The 13,752-nt window shown below is 35.5% G+C and overlaps 1 protein-coding gene across 1 annotated transcript; it reads left to right on the top strand.

Annotated features, from left to right (window-relative positions):
* Positions 1-6,712: 6,712 nt before the first annotated feature.
* Positions 6,713-12,775, top strand: LOC108762787 (uncharacterized). The gene is made up of 3 exons (XM_018509965.1): positions 6,713-7,056; positions 11,056-11,351; positions 12,500-12,775. Exons 1-3 carry the CDS (start codon positions 6,901-6,903, stop codon positions 12,654-12,656), a joined length of 609 nt encoding a protein of 202 aa, XP_018365467.1. The 5' UTR covers positions 6,713-6,900; the 3' UTR covers positions 12,657-12,775.
* The last annotated feature ends 977 nt before the right edge of the window (positions 12,776-13,752 follow it).

The raw sequence follows: 13,752 nt of genomic DNA, 5'->3' as shown, positions 1-13,752 counted from the left end.
TGAAATTTAATGTACTTTTACATTTACGAATATTAATAATATTTTAATTAAGCCTAATACTATTAACACTTAATGTTTAAAACGTTTACGTTTCTTACATGTCATTAACGTAAATTACTTTTCAGTTACAGATCTCGTACTTTTCATTAACGTGTAAATTATAATTTCTACAATAATGTGTTCATTAATTTCAATACACACGTTCATCACATTTAAGACTACTGTAATTTAGTTTTTATTTACATCATTTATTACATTTAATATCGTGCATAACCACATGCTTCCTTTACATGTTAATTAAAATTCATTGAGAAATTTCTAACAGTGTATCTAACTAGAAAAAAGTCCGTAACTCACCAGTAAGTTTTTTGTAAGATCCTTGTCAGTTATTTTATAAGAGAGAGAGTATCATTATCAGATAACAATCGTTCCATTTTTTCCATGTAGTTATTCCGATCTAATACCTACATGATATTACTTTAGCTGCAACGTCACCGTGGTATTAGATCGGAATGACTACATGGAAAAGTAGAACGATTATTATCTGATACTGATAGCTATAAAATAATTGACAAGGAATGAATTTATAGTAAATAGGTAAATTTGTTTATAAATTTATTCCTTGTCAATTATTTTATAGGTATCATTATCAGATAACAATCGTTCCATTTTTTCCATGTAGTCATTCCGATCTAATACTACGGTGACGTGGCAGCTAAGATAATATCATCTATACCTATCTAAAATAGAACTGTAGTACACAAGGTAAATGCTGAAATGCCATCTCTTCCAGATCTTCTAAAATTATAGTCGTAATAATGGGAGACAATAGTGAGCCCATAGATGTTCCAAAAATTTGTTTGTAAAATTTGCTATTATAATAAGTACAAAAAATGTCGAATTTTGGTAGCTATTAAAAATTCTTCCCTCGATATGCAGTTGTTATTTGATACATAGTGCAATCTTTTATTAATATTATCAATAGCCAATTCTGTTGGTACGCTGCGCATTTATCCTGTTCTTTAATATTTGTAATATCAGGACGGACACGACGTGCCGCAGAATTTGTGATTTACGAGCTTAAAGAAAGAATCTTGCGTATCGACGTAACATTATGTGCACTGGATATCCTGAAACGAAACGCCAGAAATGACTTTTTCGTAACGTTCAAAGCAAATTATTTTTGAATGATTAAAAATCAAACACGGTTAATATTTATAATATATATTTCAATAATTTAATAATAATTTAATTTTTAATGATATATGTCCGTGCAAAAGCCCAACTTTAGAAGCGCAGGCTTTCCGAAAAATTCAAAATGTTAATACCATGTGGAACAGGTAAAGAGGCACAGATTTTCATGAAAAAGGGCGAGATCGAAAATCATGATATTACATTATCCCAGATAAATAAATCCGACATGAAAAGCAAGATCACGCGATTCAAGGTTTGCCTCACGATCGCCCAGCAAGAAAAGATAATGAGCTTCGCCGGTCTTTGATATAAGAGTTCAAGGTTGTGGGTATTCTGGAGGTTATATAGAAAATATGTTCGCTATAGAATCGATGAGAGCTGTCACAGCAAATCAATCCACTATCATTTCCATTACGCGTATATATATATGTATATATTTTTTATCAAGTGATCTCCAACCTATCGTCCAATACCCGAATTTATAGAATGATACCCTTTTATGTAAAATTTTTTACACCAATCGTTCTAGTTTACAAAGAGCTTTTCATTTTTTATTGCAGTTAAATCGAAAACTCATGTCGACGCTTTGAAAATTTGTTTTGAAGAGGAAGTCTCGAAATTAGGCTCGATTTGACAGGAATTTGATTGATAGGAATTGATAAAATTGATAAGAATCGATTATCCTCGAATTCTTGTTTTTGTTAAAATTGTGAATTGTTAACGTACCAGTTTAGAGCTAACTATAACCGTTCGATCTTCTATCGAGTAGATAAGATCTTTGGCTTAGTTCGCATGTCCACTGCTGCGGATTCCGCAGAATTGAATTACAATTCCAAGACGATGTAATAAAGCTCACCCTCTTCGCGTATATATCCTTGTTCGCCCGTCGTCGAGGCAATATAACAGGAAACGAATCAACTTCCCACCGACTATCTTCTCTAAGGATTATCCAAAAAGATACCGATCAGCGACGAGCTAGTTTCCGATTCGCAAGGCGGGTTTAATGCATTACAGTTTGAACATCAATTATAGTCGACGATAAAAGTGATTATTATCAAGCCTGAAAAGTCTGTCTATTATATTTTGACAGTTGTTAATAGATCGCATGTAATTATGTAAAAAGCAACCCAGCAAACAAGCTGATGTTATTTATTGTTATTTTGACATTATAGATGTCAGTTTGGCGTCAAAATGATGATAAATAACGTCAGCTTGCCGGGGAGGTTTTATGACAAAACGTTAAAAAAATTAAAGCAGAAGTTTTCATTCCGTTTTCGGCTTCCGGGCACTTTATCATTCATTTCAAGCCACTTCTGAGGTGCTGACGAACGACGGGTATTTTTTTCAATTTTCGCTTTAAGCGGCACAACTGCCGTGGAAAATGGATCCTCCGATACCACTATTGTTGACCAGCGTGATAAACTGACCTCGCATACGTCTTCTTTTGTTTCAGGAATACCCCGCGCGCTGTTACGTAACCATTTATTTTTAGTTGGCCACCGATTTTCTGCATTGTATCCTGCAATCCGACCTCTCCCAATATAAAGAGAAATGATCGAAGTCGCGGAAGTGTTTTCTACCACGCTGTCAAAGATACACTTTACACAATTGCAGTTCTTTAATTGAGGTCCCCGCGATACGATTTAATTCTGCAATACATTATTCTTCTTTCTTTATTTGCATAACAAATCAGTACAACGTTCGCAATGATATGACGTGAGATAGAAAAGTCAAACTTTTTTTTATATACAGAAAGAATGACTTTACTGAAGCATCTAAAACTTTAGCTGGATACATCAAATCAAAAGTAATTTTATTGGATCATCAAAATGTTATGTAGGTAATTCAAATACGATGGACAATCCTCTCTCTCTGCAAAAGTTTTGATAAATTCAAAAATTACAAAAATTAGGGGACTATTCGAGCCACCCTAGATGTCATGTACAAATTATTATATATAAACAATAAGTTAATCAGTAAATTAAATCACGACATCCAGCGTGACTTGAATAGCCCTCTAATTTTTGTAATTTTTGAACTTATATTCTTGAGAGCCTTATAATTTATTTGATGAATTTTAGTCTTGCAAATTATTTTGACGATCTAATAAAATTATTTTTTTATCTCTCTGTATCTAGCTAAATTTTTAGACGCTTCAGCAAGACGTTCTTTCCGTATATGGAATTTTATTCTAGCTTAACAGCGCGGAAGTCAAGAAAGTTTTTATTCAGGAATAAATTTTTTTATTTCGTTTTTGGTCAAACTGCACATCTTCGTCTTTTTCCTTGAAGCAAGAATTCATGGATAAATGGACGTTGCTTAATCGACCATGGGAAACACACGTTTTGCATTCAGCCGCAGGTCTGACGGTCTGATTCTGTGTAGATAACGAGGGTGAGTTTTACGAGATCGTATGGCCGTCGTGATTCAATTTAGCGACAGTATTATGAACTCATACCGAGGGAAAGATATTCTACGATGTTACGAGATTACCAGGATAGGAGCGAGCTCGAGATCTTTTCGTGGTAAAACGAAACTTCGTCTTTCTTGTTACCCGCTGGCCATTTTTCTTTACGAATGGACCGACCAACCGTCCCGCCCTCGCACAAATTTTCGCTAAGATTTTATTACGTTACTGGATCATCTGTTTAAAGGCCCGTAAGATATCCGCCGCCGGCCACCGTCGATCATATGATGTCCAAAAGTTAGAAACGCGAACAATTCTTTGTGACTTATGGTCGTGGGAAAAAAAGAAAGTATATCTGCACCTGTGAGAAATAAAAGCATTTAAATTCAAAATTATTGGTTTTGACGTATAATTTGCAATCAGAAAAACATTTACTGTTATTTTACTATAATTTTGCCTCGTCAAGGTCGATTAATATGATGTATATATAAAGTATATATGTATAATACAACCAAATCTTCTCCTGCTTTTTCTCTTGGCTGTACAATCGACAAGAGAGTTTACCTTTTATTCCATTGTAACCAACTCTCGGAAGTCTGAGACCAACGTTGTTACTGTTTCGCAGAATACAGTCTCCGCTCGTACTTACGATTGAAGACACCATATGGAAAGCTAAAGTCGGACTTAAAGAGAAAGATATTGACTTTATTGTTCTTTCTTTTTTTTTCATGACGCGACTTCGATTTGGGCTCAAGCCGGAGGCTACCGCAGGAGTTTTGCCGCTTTTATCGAGGGAAACTTTCTTCCATAACGTTATCAGCAAAGTGCTGATCTGTTCATTCTTAGTGCCACATTAAGGTGATATTATAACGAAAATGGAGCGCAAACGTAATTTTTCTTTCGCGGTTTTCCAACGCGATATAAATTTTTTTGCTGATATTCGTAGAGTCATCGAACCCATTTTGGCACTCAGCCATTTGCGAAAGAATTCGCGGGAGTCGTGCGGATTTTTAGGAGGAATTTTCAAGCGTTGTAAAAAACGTATGGTTACTAAAATGTGACATTTAAATTTAAAGCAACTATTCTCAAACTTTTTAAATAATGTACTTAAAGGGGGCTAAAGTATTGTAATCGATATTAAACAAAGGATTTCTTAGGATTGTCAATATACAACTGATAAAGAATAAAGCCTTTAATTGTCAAGTTGGATGCTTAAATGATTCGATGTAAATTTATACACTATAAGTATTGTAATATTTTTTTAAGAATATGAATTTGAGTAGAATTTCTAAAAATTTAATGAGAAAGTGGCAATGATAAATTAAAGTGAGAAAATTGCCAAAGCAATTTAATGTCTTTCTACAATGCAGAATTATACAATATACAAAATTTGAAATGCAATAATCCATAACTTTTGAAATATTAATATTCTTACGTTAAAAAAAATAACATACTTTATTTTCAGTAAACTTTAACAACAGCCAATATCGAATTTACTTGTTGCTTGTGCTTTACATAAATTAAAACTAATTTTAACTTTGCGTAATTTCTCCTTTAACATTAATTGTTATGCTGTTCAAATGTAAATCAAGACAGAAATTTACTGGATTAAAACACGCTCGTTTCGTAGTTTTAATAACTCTTAACAGCGACACAAATGATTAAAGCAGCTCCACCGAGATACATAGCAAGCATGCATTCGCTCTTTCATGTATTACAGCATCTCTCGTTGCGACGTACATTTAATTCGCACGACATGCCACATAGGTGCGAAGAGGTCCCATCGTTATGTAACTTTTAACAGCCTTGTATCAACACGACGCGGTCTGCGAACTTAACTTATTAACGAGGGCGCGTTACACGCAATTTCGTCCGGCGTTGTATAATCATGCCGTCGCGCTGATTTCAAATATTTGACTAAACTACGTCCGGATGCGATACGCGATGCGTTACGAGACTGATCGTTAAGCTGGCCGCACACGATGCATGATTTTCATGCTTACTCTCTTGCATGCTGATCAATGCATGTTACTTTGCTCGGCTCGCTGCATAAACGTCATCACACGAAGGTGGCAACCGTGGTGGCTTTAACCTATACATCTCACATGACACCAATCAATCACGTGAGTGATTCTTAACGTTTTGATTGGCGCCTGCAAGAAAACAAGCATGAAATAATGCACCATACAGTAAAAAAGAAAATGTTAATTTTAACATTTTTTACATATCCCAGGAGATCCACTCTAAATTTTAAGTTAAAGTAACTCATTCGCCTTGTGTTATTTATTAACGAACTAATAATGTTAAATAATTGACAGAATACTTTACATTTATATTTGTTATTTTGACTTTAAGGGTGATTTAAAACTAACATATAAAATAAGTAGAGTACATAAAAGAGTAATTGCAGTAACTCGTAAGAAAATGTTAATAAAACATTTTTGTTCGTACAATGTGAATGAAAAAATTTTTAGATGTTAAATTGACTTTGAGATATATAAATTAATTGAAACAATTGTATTAAAAACATTCAAAATAATATTCCATTTTTAATTGACATACGCAATTGTTAAGTTAGAAAGATGACATGAATCTGACACATCAAAATGTTACAAAAATAATAACATATCAGTTGTATGTTTATTTTACATTGAAGTAATAATCAAAAAACACAAGAAAAATTCTACATATGGACTCACGATTTTTTACTATGTATCAAACACAGAAATCAAGGATGATAGCATGGTGGAAATATATAAGGTAAAGCTATCTGGATGCGCGGTAGGAAAGTGCATATTCGGACATATTTGATTGGCTATTCCAGTATAACCTGCGCTATTATAGGTACGAAAGTGCATATTCGGACATACGTGATTGACTATTTCCAGTATTGCTACCGCCATTATGCGTATTGTTTCACCTTATATATTTCCACCATGGATAATAGTATACTTCGCTCAATGCACCAAGCTGTTTAGCACGCATCAGAGCAGGCACAGCAGCATGTAAGACCATTATGCAGGAAATCATGCATCGTGTGCGGCCAGCTTTATGCACGCGTTATCGGTGAGAATTGCTTCCGTTATATACGAACGGCTCTGACCACGAAACCTCGTCGCTAGCAATTCGCCCGGAGAAGCGACGCAAACATTTGCGCTGGGGGTTGTTTAACAGTCTCCGCAACACACGAAAACGATGCCTCCGAACCAATCCAGTCTTTGCTGCCTCCGAAGTTCGACGTCACCTAATCGGACACCGAGGAATCCCACGTGTCACACGTCGCAAATGTACTCTAGAAAATGATCAAATCGATTGTTACTTTCCTCGTATTCTGTCAATTGCTCAACATCGGAAAATGCCTGCGGGTGAACGGCACTCACAATGAAAATTCAGAGACAGCGCAGCGGTTCAGGTTGCGAAGGAGCCTTACGTTTCCCAATTCGTCTCAGCTTTTGGTATGTAATTAGTTAATAAACGAAATTGCATTACTTCTTGAATTTGATGCTCATTGTTAATTGCTCAATGAGAAAAAATATATATAATTTTATAATCATATAGGATTTGATTATTAAGGAAAAAGAAAATAATCAAATAATATTACATAATATACTTATATATGATGTTACCCATTAATTTATATTCTAGAACGGTTCAGAGTGACAGATCGGCGCAATTTCCGCTACTCTGATAATTAAAACTACTGTCGGGATCGTGCGTGTCAGAAAATGAATGTACACGGCCGTTTTCGTGCGCGTCATTCTTCCTCGCGTTCGTCCAATTTTCCGGACAGCGTGTTTTCCACAAATACCATTACGACGACTGTTCCCTATACATTCCTGACCTTTGAAGAGACGAGAGAACGAACGCGAATGACACGAAGAAAGTTGTGACGGGTTCATTTTCGGCGTTTTTTTCGGCGACACGGGTAATTATTCGCCTCACACATGTTGACATTGACGGAGAATTATTTGATGACCGTACCGATATTCCGGCGCATTCAACCCGTCGATCTTTCGTGGTCCATTTAGTTTATGACAGCTGGCGTCCGGCTAGAGACGAAAAGGTTTACGCGGACATGGGATCGCACATCTGTACAGGATGTTGCTGATACAACGGCTCTCTCGCGGATGTAACACATGCTGGCCGCGTATGAATTTCGATAAATTCGCGAGAATTTCCACGGAAGATCGTATCTCGGCGCGACAGCGCGTCTGGAGAGGACAGTTTAACGAGATTCAGCCCGGGTTTCGTATGCTGTACGGTTTTTTTTTATATATTCGTGTCGCCGAAGCCGGCGAATGAAATCGATACATTCCACGAACCGATGATAGATTCTACTGGTTAGTCTGGTGATGTAGAAGCGAATGCGGAAAGACATTCATTACTCGCGCTAATTGAAGATACGATTGGACCGACGCGACGACTTAAGGGGATGCTGGAGTGACGGTCGAACTTAATCGAGGTCGATAGTACAGACTTTTTTAAATTCCAAATTCGATGATAGTGACATCTTTTATTCATTTCTTATATTTATTATATATCGTTGTGTCTCGCTCAAACACATTCATCTGTCCTTATCTGGCATATTGTAACGCCATCTCTCAGAAAGAGATCAACTAAAATACTACTCGGTTTCATGGCTTCACGTCAATTTCACTCGTAATATACAAACGAAATTTTCGGCGACTCTTTTCTCTTATACTAAAGCCCCTACCTTTTTCTAAAAGCAGAGAATTGTTCTTCGAGGTTTTCTGTAGACTGCTAGCTATTTATTTTAACCGGGTAAAATCTGAAACTCTTATATGCGGCACATATAAGAGTTACTTATTGTGACGAGTTGACTGCAGAAGCCGGTGACAATGCTGCAATTTTTAATTTGCTTTCATTTTTCATTAAATTGTAGCTGGCAGCCTGTGTTGTTGTAGATACTTTAATTGTGGAGGACTTTTCAATCCATAAACACAATTAAGAGAAAAGAGTCTTTAAAAATTAATGGTAAAACAGGACACTCCAGCATCCCCTTAAGTTGGAAAATAGAATTGGGAGAATATTGCAGTCCCAGTTTCAGTGCGGTAAACGAGTATTTTCCTGCGCATTAAAAGCACGTGCGAAGAGTGCCAGGATTTTTGTCCAGCACGTTAATAGGTTTTTTCCGAAGCGTGGAACACATTTATTTAATAAATGTACGAGATGAAAGCTTGTTAAATTTATGAACAAACCTTTTATTTTCATTTCTGCGAGCAGTAATGAAGTTTTAGAAAAAATTTTGAATTAAATTCACATTAATTCTACGATCAAATAAGTAAGCTATAAATTAGGTCCGGAATCTTGTAGGGTTTTTCATAAAACTTAAGAAAATGCTTACAAATAATTCTTCAATCGAGAAAAGAATGGTTTTCCAAAGTCTATCTAAAAATTTAGCTACATAAAAATTTGAAAAAAATTTGGTTAAACTATCAAAATAATTATATAAGTCGCTCGAACTAGTAGCTTTTTGCGGGATCATTCATTATGTTTGAGCAACTTACATAATGATTTTAGTAGTCCAACAAATTATTTTCTATATCTAGCTAAATTTTTTATACTGTCACATCTGTCATAACTTAAAGCCATAAGTTTGTATCTGTTACTAGCGGAAAAAAAGAAAGAAAGTATAATTCTCAGCGCGATAATTCTCAGAGCTTGAAATATTTCGAACGCGAAAGGAATAGCCTTCGTCGGCAAGAGACATTCACGCCGGAATTACGCTCGTACGATACGCTCGCAATCAATTATTCGCGCATAATGTCGGGTCTGAGCGCGTATTGTTTGTTCCGTGAGAGAGAGAGGCAAAAGAATTATTGCGTGTCGGCTCCTTTTTTCTTCGGTGTGCATTTTCCACCTCCTTTTACCTTCTCCTTCTGGGCGAGGCTATAGTATCCAGATACTCGGCGGCGGAACGATTCTACGCGGAAATTTGCGGTTTTATCGGAAATTCATACGAGGGACGGTCCGCGCAAACCCCGGCGCGGAAATTGGACGAACTTCGTACGACCCACGGAATTCGGAATCCACGACGTGTATGCGGCCGCGGTCATCGCGATTCATCCTCGTTGTGTATACAACGCTCGACATCACCGTACATGGCACTGCCGGCGAGAATAATTAAATGCACGAAACGGTCGTATCATTTTCTCGACACGGCGAAGCTGACAATAATCATGTTGAATGACGATGATCGTCACTACTTAATAGAATTAGTAACCAGAAATCGCATTTTGCTGTATCAACTGTTTAATTTAAAATAAATGGTTGCTTTGTAACTATACGGAAATTATATCTTACTGGATTTGAGATGAACGGAGTGCATATTCTTTCTGCAATTTCCTTGCTTCTACAATTACATAATAATATATATTATACTGAATGGACTAATCTAAGTGATTCTGAAGAAATAATGTTACATATACATGCGGAATTTGAAAGTTGATGGCCTGGCTTGCATTTCAACTACTAACACTGATGATTTGTCTAAATAAACAGATATTTAATAAATTGTTTATTGTGGCTCGTAGCCTTTATATAATACTTTCTTTATTAGAATTAGTAATTTGAGATGAAACTTATAGCGAAGTAGAGAAATTTAAATAAAAAATTATTCTTTTGGATATATCTGTAACTATAAATCCTTTGCAACAATGAGAAAAAAATTGTTTATTTGACTAACTTAATTCAGTTTGTCTCAGTTTCTTTCATTGAAGAATATATGTAGTTAAGTCAAATATAATATGTTTGACGTAAAAATAATTACATACTTCATCAAAAGAAACAAACAAACTGAATTAATTTAATCAAATAAACAATTTTTTTCTCAATGTTGTAATTAACAATAAGTAGTACAGCGAAAAATCGAAAACTATTAGAACTTCATTAAAAATGTCGGAATATAATATAAGTATTACAATCTTTTAAAATTAACATTTTAAACTCCTTTTAAACGGTTTTTTATTCTCAACTGATTTACTCAATGAAGTTAAGGTTCTTAGGTATTTATTATCGAAAAGAGAATTCGAAAAAGTTAAACTACTTTTAAGAAATTTTGCAAACCGACAGTTGGACAGAGACAGTAGTTTGCTACTCTCTAAAACTTTTAGAATAAATTATCACTCTTAAAAAAATGGAATCTCTCTCTTAAAGATCGAAAACCCTTTTTCAAGAATGATTCAATTTTCACTCTTTAAAGTGAGATTCCACCTTAAAAAATTTAGAGTTATTACACTATTCAATAAAGAAAAAAATAAAATTACGAAATAGGTCTATTTAAGAAAGCTTTTAGATGGATTTGATTTGATGATAAAGCGGTAACAACGTGGAATATCGCAACGCGAAGATAAGCATTGTGAAAATGATTTCTCGTTCTGTAGTGAGAGTATCGTTATGTTCATCCGCTTGAATACTATTTTCTGCTTTCACAGCTGATCTTCGGTCTAGGCACACCGTTGCAGTTGGATCGCGAGAGTGTAATCGTGGGTGTATTTACGAAAATGATATACGACATGCCGTCTGACGCCACGGATTTCACGGAACCAGGAGTGTATTATGCAAGGACCAGTAGGAGCAGGTGGAGTTTCTACAAATTGTTTGAAAAGATGGCAGCCATATATGGCTTTGGTGGCAAAGAGTGTTTACTCAAGGCCATTTGCGAAGCCGCTTTCGTCCCATTTGACGCCCATCACGGTTTACTGGGACAATTGGTACAGACTTTCCTTAGGTAAATGAACTATGCGCTATTTGAGAAAATTGGCATACTTGAATATCGCGGCGCGACGCGAAACGCGAATCTTTTTTCCAGATACTTTAGATACACTGAGAAAAATTTCTAGTTGTAAATGAACGAAGGAAATTCTAATTGTATTAGTCAGAATTCTGTTTATCTCAACTGCAATCATAATAGATTCAACTAAAAAAATTCTGATTTGTTTATTTTCAACCAAAACTCCAATTGATGTAACCAGACTCATTTTTTAGTGTACAAAGACGAAAATACGTCGAAACATTGTTATTACATGGACATCTCTTTCCTTGAATTTTATATGGACAGATGATTTTGCTACAGATTAAAAAATTTTGTTAAATACTGATGAGAAAATAATTTTGTTGGGTAGTCAAAATAATTCTGAAAGACTCTCAATCTGGTTGCTGAATATCAAAACCTTTCCCAGCATTGCTGACTTCCTGCAGCGTGCTTGAAATTCCTATAATTATTTTAATCCACAGCAATTATTTTCAAATCTGTATCTAAGTTAATTTTTTAGACGTTTCAGCAAAATCATTTTTCCCGTGTACATGATTTTAAATTGTATTGATATTAATTCCTTTTTTAATCGACGAACGGTTTTATCGGACTTTAATAACACGATACTAACTGATCGTTTCGGTCTGAATTTTCATTGAGATTACATCGACTATAATACTCGTTGAAAGATACACTAAAGTATCCGAAGTGTGTTAATATTACGATGTATCCTACATATATTTCTCCGGCGACCCCGCTTATATGAAAGAATGTCTTTATTATCGATAATCGTTCGTAGCAGGCGTCCTCGTCATCGGCGAGAAAAATCGATTAGCCGCGCCGCAATAAAACGTCGGCACCGGTCGCCCACGCATAACGTCAATTACATGCGAACATAATGTCACGACGGAGACGGCGACGATATTTAATAAACACCGTATCGAGTGCACGCCAGGATTTTCCGATAAAACCATATCCGCGGCTCGCCGATATTTTTGTTTTGTTCCGCCGGCGCCGTTTCCGAAGCGACGCATGGTACGAACACGGCCGTTGTAATTTCTCACGGCACGACAGCCACACGTATGTACGTATGCACGTGTATGCGGAATACCATGGAATTCCAGGCCCTCCAGCACCCGGGAAGAGTACGACGAGTACGGGGATCGGGAATATCGGGCGGCTGAACGGCTGGGCGAGCTGGCGGAGGGCGCAGGCTGCCACGCCCTTTATCCGGAATGCCGCAAAAGTGTGCTCGACGTGTTTTCTACATTGACCACGTGAGACGATCGGATGGAAATCTCGACGGAAAGAGCGGCGGAATTGCATCGGAAGTACGGACGGAGCCCGGGAGATCGCTGAAATATCGAATCGCCGAACGATTTCATCAAAACGCTAGGATTGGAAATTCTGAAGTTTGATGTAGGTGTTGAACTTAATTCCTGTCGTTTTTCGTCTCCAAAATTGATTTGTTTAGAAGGGAAGATGAATGAATACCTTAATCAAAGTAATTTCCTCCATTTTCTACTTTATTACTAATTAATAATACTCTACTAATAGTACTTTGATTAAGGTATTTCCCTTCGAAACAAATCAATTTTGGAGACGAAAAACAGCAAGAATTAAGTTCAACACCTAATATTAGAAGAGAGAAGCACGATTTTTAAAGTATACACGCTGTTCAATTCATAACTTTAAATTATACCTATACGTACACAGTTAGAGTTGTTTCCAATTATTTCTATAGATTTAATTATTGCCATTGTTTTTAGTACAGCAAGTTTCGAAATACGCTGCCGGTACTGAAAATCTATAGTTACATATACTCAGGGCTGAGCATGTATTTGAAATACTTTTATTTGAAAAACAGTATTAGTAAGACAATTATATTTTGTATTTTGTATTTGTTCGGAGTACATGAAAATATTTTGTATTTTGTATTTCATGGGAACATATAAAAGTATTTTGTATTTTATATTTCAGTATTAACAAAATATTATGAAAGTATTTTGTATTTTGTATTTCAAATACTAGCATTGATAATCAACCTTATTATTTGAATTGCAAGATATAAAAAGCTTTCAATTTTTCGATTTTAAATACAAAATACGTAATACTTTTGTGTGATCCGCTAAAATAAAAAATACAAAATACGCTTGTATTGCAAATAGTGTGTTTTAAATACAAGTATTTCAAATACATGCCAGCCCTGCATATACTGTAAATTTTCAGTACTGGCAATGTATCTATATGGAAACATGGCTCTAATATGTTGTTAATTTGACTAATTCAAGAAAATGTATCAAATCTAAATCAATTTAGTGTATTATTTACTAAATGTATATCTTAATATGGACGATGTTTATTTTGAAACTATAAT

Source organism: Trachymyrmex cornetzi, unplaced genomic scaffold (assembly GCF_001594075.2).
Source record: "Trachymyrmex cornetzi isolate Tcor2-1 unplaced genomic scaffold, Tcor1.1 scaffold321, whole genome shotgun sequence".
Lineage (NCBI taxonomy): Eukaryota > Metazoa > Arthropoda > Insecta > Hymenoptera > Formicidae > Trachymyrmex > Trachymyrmex cornetzi.
Note: the sequence above shows the minus strand (reverse complement) of the source record. Positions and strands in the feature narration are given on the sequence as shown.